Source organism: Taurulus bubalis (assembly GCF_910589615.1).
Source record: "Taurulus bubalis genome assembly, chromosome: 14".
NCBI classification, from domain to species: Eukaryota; Metazoa; Chordata; class Actinopteri; order Perciformes; family Cottidae; genus Taurulus; species Taurulus bubalis.
The window spans coordinates 5,702,585-5,722,873 of record NC_136602.1 but is presented as its reverse complement, the minus strand read 5'-3'; the positions used below and the strand labels follow the sequence as shown (position 1 = coordinate 5,722,873).

The window sequence follows — 20,289 nt, the reverse complement described above, 5'->3', positions numbered from 1 at the left end:
TATATTGGACTTCTTGTTTACTCTCAAATATCATTATTGCTCCTTAAAGTAATTTTCTAGCAGTTTCTGTATAAATCAGGTTCAATCACAAACAACAACCTGGTGATTTGACCAAATTGTAACAAGCAGGCAATCTTTGAAACACAAAAACAGTTCAAAGACAGCAGGTGTCGCTGGAAAAAGACAAATAATAATAATAAAATCAGCTTTAATGTGCTGAATCAGCACAACATGGGTATGTATCATCAGCTGTGGAAATATCTCTGTTCATCACAGCGATAAGAGGCCAGATTTAAAACAGATTAACATGTGGTTCATCACATGTTTTTGTTTGACTCGCTTCTAGACTTAAAGCTAGCTGCTGTGTTGTTGGAGTAAAAGCAACAGATACAAGGCACCTGGTGTGCTAAGTTGGGTGGAGAGCCTGACTGAAGCCCACTTATGTGAAGCCTTCACCAGGATACAGAGAAAAACAACAACACTGGTCACACATTGAGCTTTAAGCCTCCGTGACTTGTGTGTCTGACGTCTCCCCTCTCCATTTAATTAATCCACCTGACCACATCACAAGCGCTTCACAAATACCCAACGACAGATGTAGGTGACCCTATAATAAGATGTAGGCCTGCAGAGATTGTTGATTAACCATCCCATTAATCACGCTGTCGGGTGGCCGTTTTTAAAAAGGTGACGACATGAATCTGTGTGGTGTTAAGTCACAGCAGGACTCATCGAATAAGAGTCATGTTCAGAGAAGAGAAGAAAGATTGAAGGCAATAGAACGAAGAAGTGTGGAGTTGTAGCTGGCTGCCGAGTCAATCATTTACTCCATTAATCAAATTTTCTTTTTATGTTAGAAAGCAGTGAAAAATGGCCATCAAAATAATTGTCAGCATAAGATGACAGCAAATTAACACACCAATCCACAAAATAATACATTTATTGTAAAGTAAGATCAAGAAAAGCAGCAAATGTGTTTGGTTTATGCATGAAATAATGTCCTAAATGAATAATCGCTTACAAAATAGTTCCAAATATTTTTGGGGGATCGTCATATCGATTCAAATCATCTGAGAGTTGAATGCTCCACTATTTACGATACCTTATTAAGAACTATTTTAGAAAATATGACGTTAAAAAGGGAGTTCATGGTACAGTAGGGCCCCTTGTGGACAAAAATTGATGAATGCAGCAAATCATGACATCATGTTGACACTTCGTCATCCTCAGTTTTTGGCATGACATAATTTCTTGGAGAAGATGAAAGAAAAGAATAAACAATCAGAGCAAGAACCCTTACAAGCCTTAAAAAGTAAAAATAACCAAACTGAAATTTTTGTTTCGAAAGGAAAATAAATCATGTGTGAGAAAACTCAGTTATTATCCTCAAATGTGAGAAAATATGAGTCATTTCTTTTAGTCTTCTGTTCAGACTTGTGACTGCAATGCTTTAACAGGATCTCATGGCTTATTCACCTAAATGGGCCTTGCCAGGCAGCCCCACCCTTTCTCTCTGCTGCCAATGCCTGGAGGAGGAGAGTCAGGCCTGTTAACCTGCTATCTGCCACATACACAATAAACAACAACAGCTCAGAATAAACACTTCCTGGAATAAATCCAACCATTACAAAAACGCAACTTCATTCAAAAGATAATTCAGACCTGTGTTAGCAGCAAAGAGGGGACACAAGAAGGCTCACAGGCCTCACTGGCTAAATTGTTTTTCCGGATTTAGGGTGTTGGTTTGGGTGGAGATGGAGGGAGGGAAGGGAAGGAGGGGGGTGAATGGCTGATAATAGGCCGGCAACAGGGCAAAATACATAACACCGAATTGAAGGCTTTGAGGTTAGTCTGGAAATAATATGGAAAAGCCATGAGACCGACAGGGAGTGGACGCGGAGCGGATTCCTTTGTTGTGACTAATCTCTGGGTTACAGCTCTGTTAAACCGTGCTGTGCTAACGGATCGGTGCGTCCATTATCGGACGGGTCCTCACCACCCCCCACCGTGTCGCATTTTCCTTATTTTATTCATCCGCCAAGATATCCAAAGTCCCACGCTTTATTATCGCCATTTCATTTTTTTTTTTTTTTAAAGTCACATAAGTGAACAACCACATCCCGGCGTTAGCCTGCTGAAGTCAACATGACACCGTGCGAGAGAAACCTGACACTATCGGTCGTGTTTGCCCTGTTTTTGAGCTTTGTATAGCAGAGAAGAGATACCCGGGTGTCTGAACCCCTTTCAGCTCCATTATATCCCTTTTTATTTGAACGGAAACCGGCAAAACGCCCTATGTCCGATAATGGAATTACCTAATGTTAGCAACAGCCGGTCGAGGCACATAGCAGACGTTCAGTCCGACACAATAATGACAAGCATAACCGTGAAATACGTTAAATGTGTGCCCGTGAAGTGTTCAATAAAACACGACTTGTATTGATGTTAAAGGAGCAATTTGTCAGCACATCGTTGAAGGCTAAAAATGGTGCAATAGTGCCACCTCATCCAAGCAACAGGACAGTGTGCCTCCTGCCGTGTGTCGAAACAGGTGGGCCGCATCTCTCCAACACAACCCTGAGCGAACCCGTGAGCTCATTCACCGGAAATTTGTGCAGAAAGACGGGACATAGCCCCGTTTATTAAACCAGACACACACGTCTGGTTAAAAGTGTGTTTTTTTTAACATCCCAAAAAAAAGGACGTCCGGCTGTCAGACAGCAGGTTAGCTTCCCGGTGAAACCGCTCCCCGGAGCACCACTAGCCCGCTAACCGGCTAACCTCACTGTCACGGAGCATAATCACGTTCACGAACATTTCGATACGATTTAAACCTTAAATGGGAATAAAAGTTGGTTAAAAAGACAAATGTGGCGTCACGCCCCTCATTTTCTTTATCTCCATTTCGGCGTCTGGACGAGCAGACAATGCTAACGGTCGTTCACATGGAACGTTCGATAGAACATGCAGTAACAGTTAGAAATCCCGTTTAACGAAGGCTCACTCATAACGTACCGTTGATACAAATGTATCTATTCAAGCAGATTAAACTCGCTTAAATATGACACAGTTAGACACATTGTTTCAGATTCGACACTCACAAGATGCTGGAGCTGGTGCTGGTGCTTCCTCTGTCACCGCAGGTTGCTCTGCTGCTTCTGCGGAGGCTGGGGCTGCTTTCCAGGGTTCAGCCGCTGGGAGGGCGTCGATCTCCGGGGTAGGTTCAGGTTCTGGTTCAGCCTGTGGCTCCGGCTCGATCTGTGAAGACTCGGGTTCGACTTTCGGGGCGACAACTTCTTCGGGCTCCTCGGAGATTAAAGACGGGATGTCGTCGGGAACGAAAGACACGCTTGTGGAGTCTGGCTCCGGTTCTGTTATTTCTGGCACTGACACCGGGTCCCATACGCGGACAGGCTCTGGTAACGTCGTTTCCTCTTCTGTGAACTCGTGTGCCTCGCTGTCTTCAGCTAAGTGGCGGTCCAAGGCGTCCTGAGCCCCGCCGACCAAGTCCACAATAGCATCCATGCTGAAATGGTCCTGTTCGGGCTTGTCCGGCTCGGCCTGGTAGTGGTGCGCCTCCCCGCCGAACAGAGAAGTGGTGGAAGAGACGTAGTCGTTGTCTGCCATTTTTGTTTTTTTTTGTTTATCCCCAAACTGTCTTCTGAGGTGAAAAAAAAGTTTCCGATCGGTTAAGTTTTGGGCTCGGTTTCCTCGTGTTACTAACTTCCACCGGTGGGGGGCGGGGGGAGGAAGCTGTGAAACCGGTAACTCTCTCCCGGTACGTCTGCTCGTGACACCGGATAGAGTTGGACAAGTGCGCCACACGACAGTTGAGTCGGACCCGAGTCTCGGATGAACTGTGAAGTTGAGAAGGAGTGGAAGGGAACTCTCCTGACCAATTACCTGCGGGTTAAGCCCTGAGTGACGCGGCCTCTGGCCAATCAGAGCACGTCTATGTTAGGGGCGGACCCCGCCCAGCAGAGTGGAGGTGTAATGGGACACCTCCTCTAAAATTTAGGAGCATTAAGTTCAGTCTGTTCTCTGACATAACTCCAGCATGGCGCTTTTTACGTAACTTTAACTTACTTTTTTTTTCTTCTTCTGACTCCTGTACAGAAAACACATGTCATACGGTAGCCTGGAGGCATTCAGAAGTTTTACTTTAGCCGTACCATAATGCAAAGTCATACTTGAAAAGTATAATCAACAATGAAAGTACATAAACTTACACAAATTAGTTCATTCAAACTTATAGTTTTGGTGATTATTTGTTTATTACTCTTTAACTGTATTCAAGTAGTGTGTAGCAAGTAAAGTAAGCAGTATCACAATGTAAAAATTCTCAGTTACAAATATAAGTACAGAAGTATTAGCATAATCTACTAATCACGTAAAAACACGCCAGTTGATGTTGTAAATCAATTTAGAGATGTAGTAGAGTGGAAGTATAAAGTAGCTACAAATGGAAAGACTCAAGTAAAGTACAAGTACCTAAAAATAGTGCCCTTTTTCCCCCTCCCTCCTCCTGCTACTGAGCAGCCAACATGTGTCACACAAAGACAAGCAGTACTGGGAGAGGTATTCAGAAGTTTTACTTTAGCAATGCCATGATCTAAAAATGTTTCAGTATAAGTCATACCTCAAAAGTATTATCCTTAGTATTAGGTATTATACTTAAAGTATCTAGTTACCCATGGGGTAAGATGTCATCAGGCTTCCTCCTCTCGGGACCATGATGTCTGCACAAAATATTAATTCAGGAGAAGTTGCAGAATAAGTAAAAATGTTGAATGCGCCACAAGAAAATCAGATTATCACCCAAGTCATTAAAATTCATCCTCTGTGCAACGATAATATTTCATAACAATTCATCCAAAAGTTGTCGAGATGTGTTTCTAAAAGAGCAAAACACAAACGTTGACCTGATGATAGCGCTAGAGGGAAAGTCAGAGGATCACACTATAGGATTCATCCTCTGGGGAACATGAATATCTGTGAAGTATGCAACCTATTCAATAGATTCACTTCATCGTTTTAAATGCTTTTGGTTCTGCAAATGAGCTCCCACTGCATTGTTTTAAAATGTTCTTTGCTGCTTCCTGTTCTGTTTTGCTGCCCACTGAGATCAATAAAGTTTCATGAGAGAAAGTTGAAGGAGAAGATTAGGTTGGGCATGAATCAGTAAAGGAGCAGGGGGGACAGACTCTTCAGTTTGAGAGATATAAAGTTACACCACATACTGATGGCAGGCCGGGTACTATATATATAACACGTGCATGTATATGGAAGTATATATATGACAGCTTCAGACATGTTTCTTCATGCACAGACTCAAACCAACACTGAATGTATCTACAAACAAGTGTAGTGTGTGTATCAAAGCCTGATTTATCTTCTTCCTCTGTGCCATAGAGCTCCATTGTTGTCCAGAAACTATAACTATCAATGAGCCTCACTGTTGCTCTGGGTGAGACGTTCCTTCATTACCATTAACTCACACACTTGTAGTTTATTTTGAGTCAGTCCTTCATACCAAGGGGAAGTATTGGTTTGGCAAGAAGAAAAGTCTGGAATTTCTCTAATTGGTGTTAGATTTTAATGGATCTTCTGGTTTATCTATTGAGAATTTGGCACTTACTGGACATTTTGTGGAGCTCTCGGTAACCCTTTGTGGCCTTCATCAGCAGATTAAAAAGGTCCATCTGCTGATGAAGACAGGAAGCAACTGTCTTTACGGTTCACGTTTACGTGTATAACTTTGGAAGGATATTTAGCCTCGTGTTCTCTGAGGGAATAGATTATTTTGGTTGTATCACTGGAACAAGCTGTGCTGGAAACAATGAACTTCAATGTGACATTGTTTAGGTTTGAGTAATAAAGGGGAAACCATTTAGTGAGTCACAGGTTTAACTGTCTAAACCATAAAGAAACTTACGGCTGATTTTCTCTCAAAGAGAGAAACATAAATGACAGAATCTGAAAGCCTAGAAATATTGAAACTAGTTGATAGAGTCTGAAAGTTCAGACAGTTTGAGGGCTCAGGGTTTGAGGTTTCACAGCTCTGTGAAACTGAAGATGTGTAATTCAAGTCTAAATATGAAAAAGAATATATATTTAAGTTGATACGCAGATACATTCAAACGGGTTATGGTTTCCGTTAAGTTTTAAATTATATTTAAAGACACAGGAAATGAAAGCCAACATGCTGACAGATCTTTCTATTTTAGTTTTTGGGGTGGGGGCTTCACATGTCTCTGTCATCTCTCTCAACATGGTGTATTCATGTCGCAGTGCATAATGAAGAAACTGAGAGCATGTTAACAAGGTCTGAAGTTCCAAACAGCTCCATGTCCACTCTACTCCTTTCGACTCTTGTTCTGTTTCTATGATTGCAGCTCTCTTGCAGACAGTTTTTTTGTCCGGTCCACAATTTCTCTGTTCTGGTCCACTCTCACTGCTCTCACAGGCGTCACATTCAGATTAAAAACTGTAATAAAGAGACAAAAAAGCACTCGGACTGCAACACTCGCTGGTGAACATAGTGGATCATTTAGCAAAAAGTCAGGAGTTGGTGGTGACCAAAAACAGAGCTAAAAAATAGTGAATATTGGACTTACAGGACTCAGGTGGACATAAACACAAAGAAATAAGTAACTCTTTGCTAACAAGTACACTTTAGTCGAGCATCGATCAGTCAGGGGACTCCTGTATTGAGGAACATTTCATTTATCATGAAAATAAAACTTTCAAAATCCAAAGTTCTGCCCACTTTGCCTCTATGCTCCGAACACATTTAAACTGAGGGTGTCACAGGAGTGTGTACGCGTCAATGTGACTGAAGCAAGGCCGAGAGGTCAAAACCCCTGGTGGCAGATATGAGGCTTAAAATCGGGAACAGATGGGTGTGGACAACAAAACACATAACTGGTCAATAGAAAAAGGCTGGTTATACACACTGATGTGATGGAGTGATGCAACAGTGTGTCCGCAGGTGGAGGACTGAAAAAATAATGAAACCACTGAAGTAGCCGTCGTAAATAATAGGAAGAAATTAGGAGGAGATATTACAAGTATATTCACACTGGCGCCGTTTGACTGGATTCGTGGCCCTAAAAGGACGTAAACATGGTAGTGATGTTGCCTCCATGTTGCAGCAGACTGTTTGTTGTACAGTGTGTTGTGTTGGAAACAGCAGTCAGCTGACTGGAGGATGCTGCAGTAGTCGCTGTCAGCCCAGAGGTGAGTCACTGCACATGATGGGAGCTCCTGTGTCTTGTTCCTGTTTACACCTTCTATCAAACACTCTGGTTACACTCTGATCCGCTGAGGTCATCTCTGCAGTCGATCCTACCTCAGAGCACGTCAGCACTTTTGGAAACACGTCTTTTTCTCTGAGTTTCGACCTCCAGAGTATGTTCATCTTAAAGCAGTGGCTTTGTGTTGGAAGTGAGTTTTAACGAAGATATTAGAGGAAGCTACTCAAATGTTTCACTTCAAGAAAATTAGTCAATATTACAGTGAATAAATACTTTGTTACAAGTCCTTGATTCAAAAGTTTACTTCAGTAAAAGTCTCAGTCTGCAGAACTACCTATTTCAAAGGCCAAATTTCAAAATAATTTCTGATAATATTGATTATCAGATGCATTCATGTGTTCATTACTTTAATGTTGCAGATGGTAAAAGAGGAGCTAATTTTAAGCTAGGAATCATACGTTATTAGTTTATTATATGTTATGTTCGTGATTGAATCTGCAAAGTATCAAATAAATGCAATACAGTAAACAGTACCATATGCAGCAGAAGTTTAAAGTAGCAGAAAATGTATGTACTTTATACGTAAGTAACTTGAGTAAATACACTGTTAAAATGAAAACAACTAAATGGTGGGGTTTTGTGTGTGGGTGCGTGTGTGTGCGTGTGTGTGTGTGTGTGTGTGTGTGTGTGTGTGTGTGTGTGTGTGTGTTGACACACAGAGATATCTTTAGTCATCTAGCAGGGAGGCTGGGGATGATGGCAGCTGCTCGGTTGCCGAGCAACAGGTTTGGACTGTTTACGGTGTGTTTCAGTGGAAGTTAACGGACGCCTGCAAGACCAGACAGTAGGTGACATAAATAAATATTAATTTATACGCATGCTGTTTATATGTTGTTCATGTTGTATAGACCCAGTGCTGGAATGTAACTGTACTTCAGTACAAATGTAAGGTACTTGTACTTTACTTGAGTATTTTAATTAAACTTCTAATAATGATCTAATGATATAATATATAGTATAACAGTCAGAGACGGCTACATGTCGTGATCAAACCTACATCATTTTACTGAAGGAATGTTGTTAATGGATGGTTTCTGCTTGTTAAAGTATTTTTACAGTGTGGTAATCATACTCTTACTGCAGTAAAGGATCGGAATACTTCCTCCACCACTGCAGCAAGGGAAACAACAAAGACAGAAAGTATCCCATTGAGAAGACAGATAATCAGAAAGCGTCCGTTCATTAGTGTGTTTTATAACGGTCAGTGAGTTTGTCCTCCCACAGCTTGTTTATCACGACGACATGTTGTTAAAATCTGAATTGTTCCATCTAAATGATGATGAAATTAACTTGCAGCACATTTTCAACAAACAAGCTTCAGTCTTTGCTTCCATCCGAGCGTCTTTGAGGTTGTATGGTGCAAACATTTTAATCATTTTGTAATTCTATGAGTTACAAAACTGTTTCCCAACTTAGATTGTTTTTGTGCTCTTCTTCTTCTTGTTTCTGTACTTGTTTTTAGGATAAATTACATTAACAGGGAGAAAAGTATGACTCTCCTCTTTAGGATTGAGATAGTTTATTGATTTATGTGTGTTCTTTTTCTTTCTTCTTTACTAGTTTTATCAGCCTTACAGTTAATTACTGAAAATTACTTGAAACAGCCTGTAAAATACCAACAATATTCAGGTTTTTAACTGAAGAATAAACTCCCAACATGCATCAAACCATCCATTTTCACCTCGACCTAATTCTTAAATCTCAAACAGAAGAGGTGAGCAGGGGAATTATGTCCTCAACTTCAAGGTGTGACACTTAAATGTCCTCACAGAAAAGTACATGGACACACACACACACACACACACACACACACACACACACACACACACACACACATACACACACACACACACACACACACACACCTCAGCTCCACCCACTGGGATACAGAGATGAGGGGGAGGGGGAGATTACACAGCATTTTTCTCTTTTTTTTCTACTGATGCCTGAGTATTTATAACACACACACACACACACACACACACACACACACACACACACACACACACACACACACACACACACACACACACACACACCCTCCTGACTGAGCGTATTACATCAGGAATGGGCATATGTTGTGTGTGTTGATTCCAGTTGATATTTCCATGGATTAAAGGTGTTGCTGCTGTTGGTTTGGTGGAAAATACTCGGCAGAGGTGGCTGATGGGAAATATTTCTGAGGCGTGGTAAGGCATGCGACATGATGATGATGATGTATGTGTGTGTGCGTGCGTGTGTGTTTGAGTTAATTAATCCAATTATATGTGACAGTGACATCCAGGTTTATTTATCTGGCAATCTTCAGCTATCTCATTTTCCAGCTAATCCAAGAGGCCTTTTATACAGTTTATATCTCTGAAGAAGTTGGATAATTTTCGAAAATCAAAGAAGCTGTGTCTCTCTCACACACACACACACACACACACACACACACACACACACACACACACACGCACACACACACACACACACACACGCTCGCGCTGCAGGAGATCAATAGGCTGTAAATGGAGCCAAGTGGTTGTGAGTCAGCACTGAATCTTTGCATCTTTTTCTCTCTTCCTTCTGCTCTTCAAATATGAAATTGTAATAAAAACATGTCTTCTCTTTGAACACTAAAGTAGACTGAAAGCATAAATCTAACTGCTCTGTTTCTTGTCTATGTTTGTTTTCTATATAGTGAGCATTTGAAACATCCAAAGGCTTTGTTATAAAGAACATTTAAATTACATTTAGTGCTAAAATACACGTAAATCAGTGGTGGAAGAAGTATTGAGATAATTTACTTCATTAAAAGTTACAGTACCACTGAAATTCCCTGTCGCAAATAAAAGTCATGCATTCAAAATTCTACCAAAGTAAAAGTAAGCTCAATTTAACAATTACTCAAAGTAGAAGTACCTCCAAATTAAGGATAGTGCTTGAGTTAATGTACACAAACAAAACATGCTGTTTATTTATTTCTACGTCTACCACATGGATTTTTAACTGGTGAGGACGATGACCTTTTACCTGCTGGGTTCGCTTTAGCTCAGTCTGTTAGCATGACGGAAGCCATCAACTGCATGTTCAAGACTCATTTTAAATAAAGAGCTGGAAACCACCAGGCTCTTTGATCACCTGCCGACAGTCGCTAATGTCAAACTAAACACCTGTCCATAATCCTTGATGAAAAATAAAATAAAAATTACTACAATATGAAGCCAGCCAGCAAACCGTCTGTACAGCTCATCACAAATCCCAACAGCAATTATTCAATGACAATTAATCTTTCTGGCAAACTCTGACACCCTGGCTTTCTTTTAACACTCCCTCTGCTTGATCTTTATGTTATTGGTGCCGACATGGACCTCTAGGGTGGCAAAGGTACAGTATATTAATGAAAAATGTATTTAGTCGGAAATGATTTTCTGGTTGTTGTTCGATGAAAGTTCAATTCAATGTTACATGAGTTGACTCGAGAGGATGCAGGCCAGCAGGTCTGTTAACAACACTAGTACCAACAGGACTGGCAAGGGTTGAAAACCGGTTTGGAGAGGTGACTGTGGACCGGCCTGGCTGCCTTTCCACGCCGCTGATCAAAGATAAACTCTGCATCACCCCCCGACTACGGCGGTTTTATCTGTTGTGAGATCCTCTGAGTTTACAGCTAAATACAAGCTTCATTTCCTGATTTTTGGCCAGCAGAGAGAGAACACATGGAGAGCTGGACAGAGAGGATGCTGGGTAAACAGTCAGCCTCAGTTTATAGACTAGTGGGAGTGTGTTTGCTCAGTGTGTGTGTGTGTGTGTGTGTGTGTGTGTGTGTGTGTGTGTGTGTGTGTAGCTTCATTCACAGATTGAGGCCTACAGCTGACACAAAGCCTCTTCTGTTTGACCTGCTGAGCGTGTGTGTGTGTTGTCGGGTTAGTTGGACTTGTGAGGACATGCTGCTATTCTTATGAGGACATATTGGTTCAGATTACAGTTAAACTGAGGTTATGTTAGATATTCTAAGGGTTAAAGACTAGTGTAAAATGATAATCCTCTAAGATTTAAGAGTTAATTTAGTCAACCAGGGATTTCAAATAGAAGACTTTAACTTGTAACAGACTATTTTCTAATTGTTGTGTAAGTATTTGTACTTCTTCGCTGCTCACAGATATAAGAAGCAGTGATGCAGTTTTACAGGATACATTGGATATCTGCTCTCTAATCTCTGTTTGATGAGAGAAGCCTCCATCTACCTGCTCGTTATCTGCCTCGTTAAACACACTGCAAACAGTCTGTGATTTAAAGCTCCGCTGTCTGATTGGCTCCAGCTGTAAACACCTTCAATAAAATAGATGTTATCAACCAGCGGCGAGGGCGTAGGTTCGGTTGGAGTCATAACATTATTTTGTGTCTCCTTTATACACCTGATATGCTTGTTGTATTTCATTTGGGCTGATAATATTTCCGAAATTGTGTTCCAGTCCATACCATTAAAAACAAATAAAGAATAGACTGGGAACAGTAGTCAGGTGGCAAAGTTTGTAAGCAGTTAGAGTAATAAATAAAAGAAATATGAAATGTATTAGCAGAGCTGACTTTCATAGAGAATCTTATCTTTGCTAACTTCAAAATAACACATAACTTTTCTAAGCCACAAAGAAATATATGGAGCCTCACCGTATAAAATTATATTTAAGCATGATCACAGTAATGTTAAACTATCATTACGCTATTATATATAACCAGTATATTTACTCCTCTGAATTTCTGCCCTCATGTCTTGTAAAACATAATAAACTCTGCATTAACATCTACACTGTGGTATTGAGTACTTCCACTTCTACTTCTAGCTTTTACTCTGTTGTAGTATTTCATTCATAGCATATACATATTTTAACAAACTCTGGGAAAAGTAGAAACATGATCTTGAAGTTTCCTTAACTTATGAGATAAATGAGGATCTACAAGAGGGTGACATTAGGAAACACAGACATTTTAACAAAGTGTGCTTCCATGCTTTACAGGTGCTCTATAAGCAAACTATGATTATGTAGCTCCACTTCTGTATGAGGGTTTGAAGGCCATTTTTATTTTAGTTTGTGAATCTGTTCGCCACCTGCTGGCTGTCAGCTGCCACTACTTCAGATTTTTACCTGAGTCATCTCACTAAAACAAACTAAAGATCAAAGGTCAAATGTTTCCTTGATAGCTGAGGGATCAAATGTCTGTGATCAGGATTATCAAAACGGGCACAGAATAACTGTAGCAAGCACATTTACTCCTAAAAAAGGTCAAATGTTGTGCTTTTTTATTCTGCCGTTCTACTTTTGTGCAATGTGTGACTATTGTTTGGTTATAGTCTGACTAACCGGATGCAGACTGTGCATTAAAGCTTACCATCGGCATCAGCCTTTTCCTCCCCTCTTATCGGCGCTATCTATTTGGCTGCATCCTGAGTTCAGTGCCGCCCCAGATTATTGTGATTGTTCAAAGAACTACAAACAAGCCAGAGCATTATTTTCCCCGACACCAGAATGATAATGTGTAGAGCCGGACCTTTTTTTTAGCGTGGACACGGCGCTGTGGAAATAGGTTTGGCTACGCGAGATTATTCTGGTTACAACACACAATCATTTTAAGTCTTTATAATTCACCACATAAACATTAAAATCCTTGGATTTTATATTTGAGCGTAAGAGATTCTGATATTAAAGATGATTTTTTGTCTGAAACAGAGAAACGTAAAGAGCTATTTAAGCTTTGACACAGCAGCTACCAGAACCTACGTTTTTTTTAACAAGTTTTTAAGGTTTTCTGGCACAAACATAAGAATAAAAAAAAAGGTTATTAACAGCTGATGTTTCTGTGATTATTCTACCTTTCAGCTTCAGTTTTCAAAGGAAGACGTGATCCATGAGCCGGCCTCCCTCCATGTCCGGAGACAGGATTCTGGTCCCGCTCTGGTCCAGCAGAATGGACAGGATGGCGCGGCTCAGGTCAGCCCGGTTCAGCTCAGAGCACAGAGACGCCACGTCTGTCCAAACGTCCACTGAAGAGCCGCTGTCCTGCAGGATCATCTCCTCCAAAACCCCTGAGAGGACCGAGACACACGGTGAGACTGAGACACAGGTCAGACTGAGGATCCATCTTTCCTGTCCCGTGGTGGCTTGATGTGGATAACTACAAAACTGACATCTTTATCACTACATTTTGAAAAAACCCTTTTTTAGTAAAACTGTGCAAAATAAAACAAGCGCAAACTCTCAGTACAAACATTGGGGCCAGAAATATCAGTATAGTCATAATATTCATCAGACTTCCCTTTATTACGATGACTAGAGCTGAAATCTAGCTAAATTACCCATGTTTCCATGCATGTTGCATCAGAACATGACAACATGATCATTAATAATTGTTGAAAAATGACATTTGTTAAAGCGCAGTACATATACGTGGGCTTTGGCATTCATATTGGTCTCTTACAAGCTCTTAGCACTGGTAGTTAAGGTGCTATAAATACCCACAACCGTGTAATGTCATGACAGCTGTTCTGTTGGAGAACCTCGCCAATTTCTTCTTTTTGGTTCAGGTCTAATGAGTGGTGAAAAAGGCACAAGTATCAATATGCAAATATATACATATATATAAATATATATATTGTTTAGCTGCGTTTCTACTTCCATTCATGGCTCACTGTGGGAGAGGAAATGAGGCTCGTGGTGGTACTTCCAGTTACACCATGATTGAATTTCTTAAAACAGAATCAGATGTATGTGCAGCTTTATAAATTGGGTGAAAAGCAAGCGCTTGAATATTTCTGTTTGTGTGTAGATTCATGACTAAAATCTGGCCCCCGAGTGTTTCTGTGTGTTTGAGATAGGAGATGGTCTAAACAGGTAAACATGTTAAAACAACTTCATGCCAATATTGCACTGCGGCATTTGTTGGGAGTCGGGAAACTACCAAACCACAAACACTGCATCAGAACTGCGTTTGTGTTACTGCTGGCTTTGAGCCTGCTGACAGTCTGTGTTTACCTCGTCCTTTGCTGACAAAGCTGTCCAGGAGCTGCAGAGCGAGCTGCTGCTGCTGCTGAGGGTCAGCCAGCAGAGTGTAACAGACCACGCCCACTGACAAGATGGCCGCCTGGCCCTGCTGAGGCGTTGTCAACAGCTGGAGGAGGGAGAGGCTGGGCGAGCGATACAGAACCCACATGTAGTCCTCTGAGAGAGAGAGAAAGGGGGATTCAATAACCGATTATTTTATGAGTTATGCAAGAAAACACATTTGTCTTTCTATATTTTTGAGGGCCCTGTTTGACGATGAACATTTCTAAATCAGTTGTTGTTGATGTTTTCTTTTTTTCGTTCAATAACAACTATTTTAATGGCGATAAAAACAGTGTAATTCCAAAATCAAATGTATTATTCACATATGAAATAGTTTTGGCCCCAAAAGAAAAAATATTTTAAGTAACCCTCGATCATTATTGAACCACAACGGTGCAATTTGGCTCTAAATATTTAGTTTGTTTTTAATCAAACCTAACCCATGAAACCAAGTCAAAGTACACAGACTGGACAAAAAGTCCTCACAGTGCAGGAATGTCGTTACCACGATGGTAAAACAAATACACAAAAACACACAGACCAGCTGTGAGGTCCTGGCAATAATTCATGAACTCGGCGGCGCTGTCGATGAAGCCTCTCCTGCACATGCTCAGTGCAGTCTTCCTGTCCAGCCTGCAGGCCGCGTAGACGGTGGTGGCCAACGCCAGACACAGGTCAGCCACGCCGGGGTTCTTCTGAGCATGCTCAGTCAGGATGTCGCCCATACCCTCAGAGAAGGTCAGTCTGCGAGGATAAAAGACTGTTAAGAGCCGAGCAGCAGCAGCAAATCGTAAAAAAAAACCCACGTGTTGTGTTTACTTGTTGTTGTTGACAGCGTGGGTGATGAGCTGCGTGGCACCCTGCTGCAGGGAGCAGTGCACGAGCTGCAGGGAGAGAGCAGCTGGCAGTTCGTCAGCGTCCGGGACGGTCACCAGTAGAGCTTCGAGGAAGAGGAAGAGAGGGGAGAGAGAGCCCGGGGGCCCCCTCACACCTGGCAGAGACAGGTGAACAGGAAGATGTGTTTTAACAACAAACAGGAACCAATAAACAGAAACAAACTTTGTCTTGTCACTCATGGAGGTCTGGAGGGCATCCGTTTTTTTGGCAGTGAAGTAGAAAAAAATGGCATAAATTAAGAAAATCATAGACAAGCTACACAAATGTGGGATTTATGTTCTGATTAAATTGTATCATTTCACTTTTTGGCTTCATAAAAGAAAATATTTCTCTTCTCCTTGGATCAACAGTTTCTGAAGGAAATCCTCCCAACAGAACAAATGTGAAAGTGTTGAAAATGTATTTTCAAAAAGTAGAGGAACTGTACTCAAATCTGGGGGTTCAAGACAACGATCGGTAGGTGGAGAAAAGATTAAATAAAGCACTTAAATAACGCTATCAATGATAAAGCACAACAAAATATGTGTGTTTCCCACGTTTAAACATCTCCATGGTGTCAAGGTTCCTCAGGACTCCTCGAGGAGATCTAGCAGCGAGGAGAGCAGCTTCCTCATACTGCGCCGAATCAAAGAGGTCAATGAACCTGGCAGACAGAGAAAGATGCCTCAGAGAGTCTGCGGAGTTCAGATAAACTGATCAAGACTTTGTTTGTGAACGCAGCACTTGTTCAGGTAATCTGGCAGGAGTTTAGACTCGTCGACTCCGGTCGGCTCTTCGTGCTCGAACAGTTTGACGTCGATGCTGCGGCCTTCATCCTCTGTGACTGCAGGATGAATGAGAAGATTAAAAGGTGTCTTTACCGAAGATTTTTTTAATTTAGGCCTAGGTGTTGGCTAAGAGGTGACATGAAAATATCAAGGCAGGTTTAAATAATTATGGAAAATAACTTGAATGTGCATGTGTTTCTTTAAAACGTAAAATGACACTGGGAGTTGGAACTTTAGAAAATGATACCTGAGAACAATATGTAGTGAATTTATTTGACCATTTTAATGCTGGATGTTAAAATAAAAAATGTATGATTTGTGACATATGTTGTAATTTTCTTCTTTATTTATTCGTCTTCGTATTACTATTTATATTTCTCTTTTATTGAATTACTTTTAAATGTATTTTCATATGTATTTATTCTTTTTTAAATATATGTATTTATGTATTCATTGATATTTCTCTTTTGCATTTCCCTTCAATTTATTTCCCCAGATTCATTTATCTCTGTATTATTTTCTTTATACATTTCTTCATGGATTTATTGTTTATCTATGCAAATGAGGGGCTGTGATCATGTGTCATTGGGTCAACTTCTATTGGTTGATCAACATCAGATTGCACAGATTGACAACACATTAAAACCATGAATATGAATCCCAAAGTGTTTTTTGTTTGCAGCAGTGTCTCACCGCTTGTCTGTCTGATGTTCTCCAGTATTGAACCCAAGAGTTCCTCCAGGGGAACCTGCTGATTCTCGCCTTCCCAGCTGGACAGACAGTCAGACACTAATCTCAGACGCTTGTATCTGCAGAACACAGAACAACATGATCATTCATTTGGAGAATATTGACGACAGCTTCTCAACAAGCCTCCCTCGATAGGTATGAATGTGTGACTGCTGTAAATGTGGTATCTTATACAGCAAAGTTCGTTTTCCAGGTTTCTTCGGCTCTGTTTAAATATGAGATACTTTAAGGCTCTTACAGGACTTTCAGTTGGTTGTTCTTGGTGCTCAGCTGGTCTCTGTGGTCCTTGGCGGTCTGCAGCTCAGCGTCCAGCTCAGCTTTGACCTCCAGAGAGACGCAGTTACTCTTCCTGTCCAGAAGAGCAGCTTTCTGGGATTCAAGATGCTTCAGGTGTCCGTCCAGAGCCTCGGGGTCCTCTGATTCAGCTACCGTCAAACCTGGGAGACGAGAAGGATGTGAGGTTGAAACATGGATGTTTTACCAGAGATGATACAGTGTTTACAAATGCCGCTCTGTACTCATTCTGGGGAGATTGTGAGACAACCTCTCCTACTAGACATCCGGACTGTGTCTTCAAAGTTTTAACACCACAGCGCTTTTGGGCAAAATACCTCTTTCAAAGAATCTCTTCTCTCGTTTAGGGTCTTTTTGTAGTAGTTGTGCATCTCTTTGTAGTAAACGTGTGTCTCTTGTGACGTATTTCCAATTCATGGTCGAGCCACGGTTCTAATCAACTCGCGTACCAATAGATCTAATAATAATATTATCTTCGCAGTTGTGTTTGAGTCTCTTTGTTGTCATATTGTGTCTCTTTGTGGTCATTTGATTCCAGCAAGAAATGTCACTGAAAAAGTCACTTGAAACAAAAGCTCGGCCCGATTTACAATCAGGCAAATATTTACTGTAGAAATAATGCTGAATGACAAGTGAACATGGACAATATGTCTAACAAGACAATGTCTGTTTTTGTCATGCACACAACATTGCATGGACCATAAACCACCTCTATTTTCATAGAAATATATATAAATCAATGTATCACTGTAGAACGAGTTGTCCTCCAAAATACAAACCTTATACAACACATAATACACTTTATTCTAAGTAATCCGGCCTGAGTATTAGTATCAGTGGTACCAGGTATCCATGTGCTCTGCTCTAGAGATGATTTCTGTCTCTTCATCTCCTCTTGAAGTTCTGCTGTTTCCCTCTGAATTACACAGATTCTGGAAAGAGTCAAAGAGATGATTGCAGTCAGAAAATGGATGGCAAATTGTGTTTAAAACTTTCAACATTTTCAAACATCGCTGACATATCAGGAATTCATGCAAAAAGGTTTTGCTTCATATTGAATTGTTTTAAATAGGCAGATATGATGCTTTTTGTTTTAGGTCAGCCAGGTCTAGTTTGTATAAAAGATAATGTATCTCAAAAAACATTCTCCATAGAAAGAAATTAAATGATATTGTATATACAAGTGTTCACTCTCTCACACACACAGAACCTAAAGGCCCATGAAATTAGGTTTTACATCTTAAGTTGTTATCAATAACATTAAATATTCATGACTAAATAGACACAAAAGTTATAGTTTTGAAAAATTCTATCTTCATTTCTAATTTAACGAAAATTGAGCTTTAGTTACTTTACAAACTTTTACATACAAAACATAGGACGAGTTTATAAAAGACGATGGTTTGCATTAGTAGGCATTAATCTATTCATCAATTAGCTCAGTTGACACAGCCAAAACTGTTTAATTGTGTGTTCATGTAGGACCTCATCACTCATAGTGAGAAGCTGAAATGGGTTTCAGGGCCTTTAACTAACATTTAAACCCTCAAACATCCTTCCCAAGAAATGAGAAGTGGATCAAATGTCCTCACAAACATAGTACAATAGCACACACCTCTCCTTCAGGTGGGTGGCTCGTCTCTGGCAGGTTATTACTGATTTTACGTGTGAAGTGGAGGCCGCCAGAGTTCGGCGAGCCGCCCTGGCCTCATCATCCCTGCTCTGCAGCACCCTGATTACGTCATCATACTCCGCCTTTATGGTCAGCAGAAGTTTCTTATAGGTCGTCGCTCGTCCAATCACCTGGAGGAAACAAGACGAGGTGCAATATAAAGTACCATATTTCCCTCTAAGATGTAGTGGAGTAGAAGTATAAAGTGTACAGTACAAGTACCTGAACATTGTACTCTTTTTTATATACAGCCAACACAAATCATACAAAGGCAAACTTCACTGGAAGAAGTACTCAGCAATACCACAATGTAAAAATATTCAGTAAAAGCAAAATTCATATTTCAAAAGTACATATACCAACAAGATATATTTAAAGTATCTAAGTGTATTGCTTTCAATTGTATTCAAGTCTGGGCGTTACTCAAGTAAAATTTGTAAAACCACAGTGTAAGAATACTCATTAGTATTAGCATCATGAATAACTTGAAACTAATTTTGTCAGAAACATTTTGTGGAGCCAAAAGTACCATCCAAAATGTTGTGGAGTTAGAGTATAAAGTAGCACAAAATATCAACCTTATAATTCAAGAAGAGAGTCATCATTTAGGGAAACAAGGCACATTCTCCCCTAAAACATTAGATACAATCAGGCTGACCACTTTCCAAAATACAGACTGTGGTACTGTAAGTATTTAGGTATTTTACTTAAGTAAAAGTAACAATATTGAAGTGTAAATACTTTCAAGTAAAATTCCGTATTAGTATTAGCATAAAATAACTCTAATAATTAATAAATTAACTAAAAATGTTACTCCAGGAGTTACAGTTAGCTAAGTTATCTGAGTAAATCTACTAACCAGTTTACACTAACACCTTTACATTAAACACCTTCACGTTAAACACCTTTACATTAAACACCTGTACATTAAACACCTTTACATTAAAAACTTGTACATTAAACACCTTTAAACACCTTTACATTAAACACCCTCACATTAAACACCTTCACATTAAATACCTTATTAAACACCTTCACATTTAATACCTTATTAAACACGTGTCGGTAGACGGTGTACCGGAGGTCGTCCGGTCCTTCCTCTGGACGCCGGAGACACCGTTTCTCTTGTTCGATAAACTCATCCAGAGATTGGAAAAACCTCTCATCGCTCTCGGAAATCAAAATGTTCGGCGTTGAACATCTTTCTTCTGTTCTTGAAGATGAACCGCGGGAGTTTCGTGGCTCTGACATAGTTAGGATTTTTTTTTTACATGTAATTAGTTTGATATTACCTGGGAAAGGATTTTTTTAGTTGAGCATTTGGTTGTATCCTTTTTAAATATACCCCAAATACATTTGGACTGATACAAACTCAAATGACGATAAAGTTGAAAAAAAAAACGTAACGCTAGCGTTAACCTAATTGGAGATCATCTCGGTTCCAATGTTAACTAACTTTGACTTGCGTTGCCATGGTTACAGTTAAAGTGTAACTGGGAAATTATGTT

General features: G+C 40.3%; 2 protein-coding genes across 3 annotated transcripts in view; both read right to left on the bottom strand.

Annotated features, from left to right (window-relative positions):
• LOC306747213 (reticulon-1-A-like) overlaps nucleotides 1-3,788 on the bottom strand; it is a 28,369-nt gene extending 24,581 nt beyond the window's left edge. For both annotated transcript variants that reach the window (XM_079230238.1, XM_079230239.1), the window contains exon 1: nucleotides 3,102-3,788. In XM_079230238.1, the coding sequence (XP_079086364.1) occupies nucleotides 3,102-3,627 (526 nt within the window). In that variant the 5' untranslated portion in view covers nucleotides 3,628-3,788. The remainder of the gene's footprint in view (nucleotides 1-3,101) is intronic.
• Nucleotides 3,789-13,186: 9,398 nt separating this feature from the next.
• Nucleotides 13,187-20,032, bottom strand: LOC306746528 (clathrin heavy chain linker domain-containing protein 1-like; the record flags this gene model as incomplete). The annotated part of the gene is made up of 11 exons (XM_079229451.1): nucleotides 13,187-13,383; nucleotides 14,330-14,515; nucleotides 14,943-15,145; nucleotides 15,221-15,392; nucleotides 15,835-15,941; nucleotides 16,022-16,121; nucleotides 16,759-16,874; nucleotides 17,054-17,252; nucleotides 17,953-18,041; nucleotides 18,725-18,912; nucleotides 19,829-20,032. The coding sequence occupies 11 exons, from the start codon at nucleotides 20,030-20,032 to the stop codon at nucleotides 13,187-13,189; spliced, it is 1,761 nt and encodes a 586-aa protein (XP_079085577.1).
• Nucleotides 20,033-20,289: the final 257 nt, after the last annotated feature.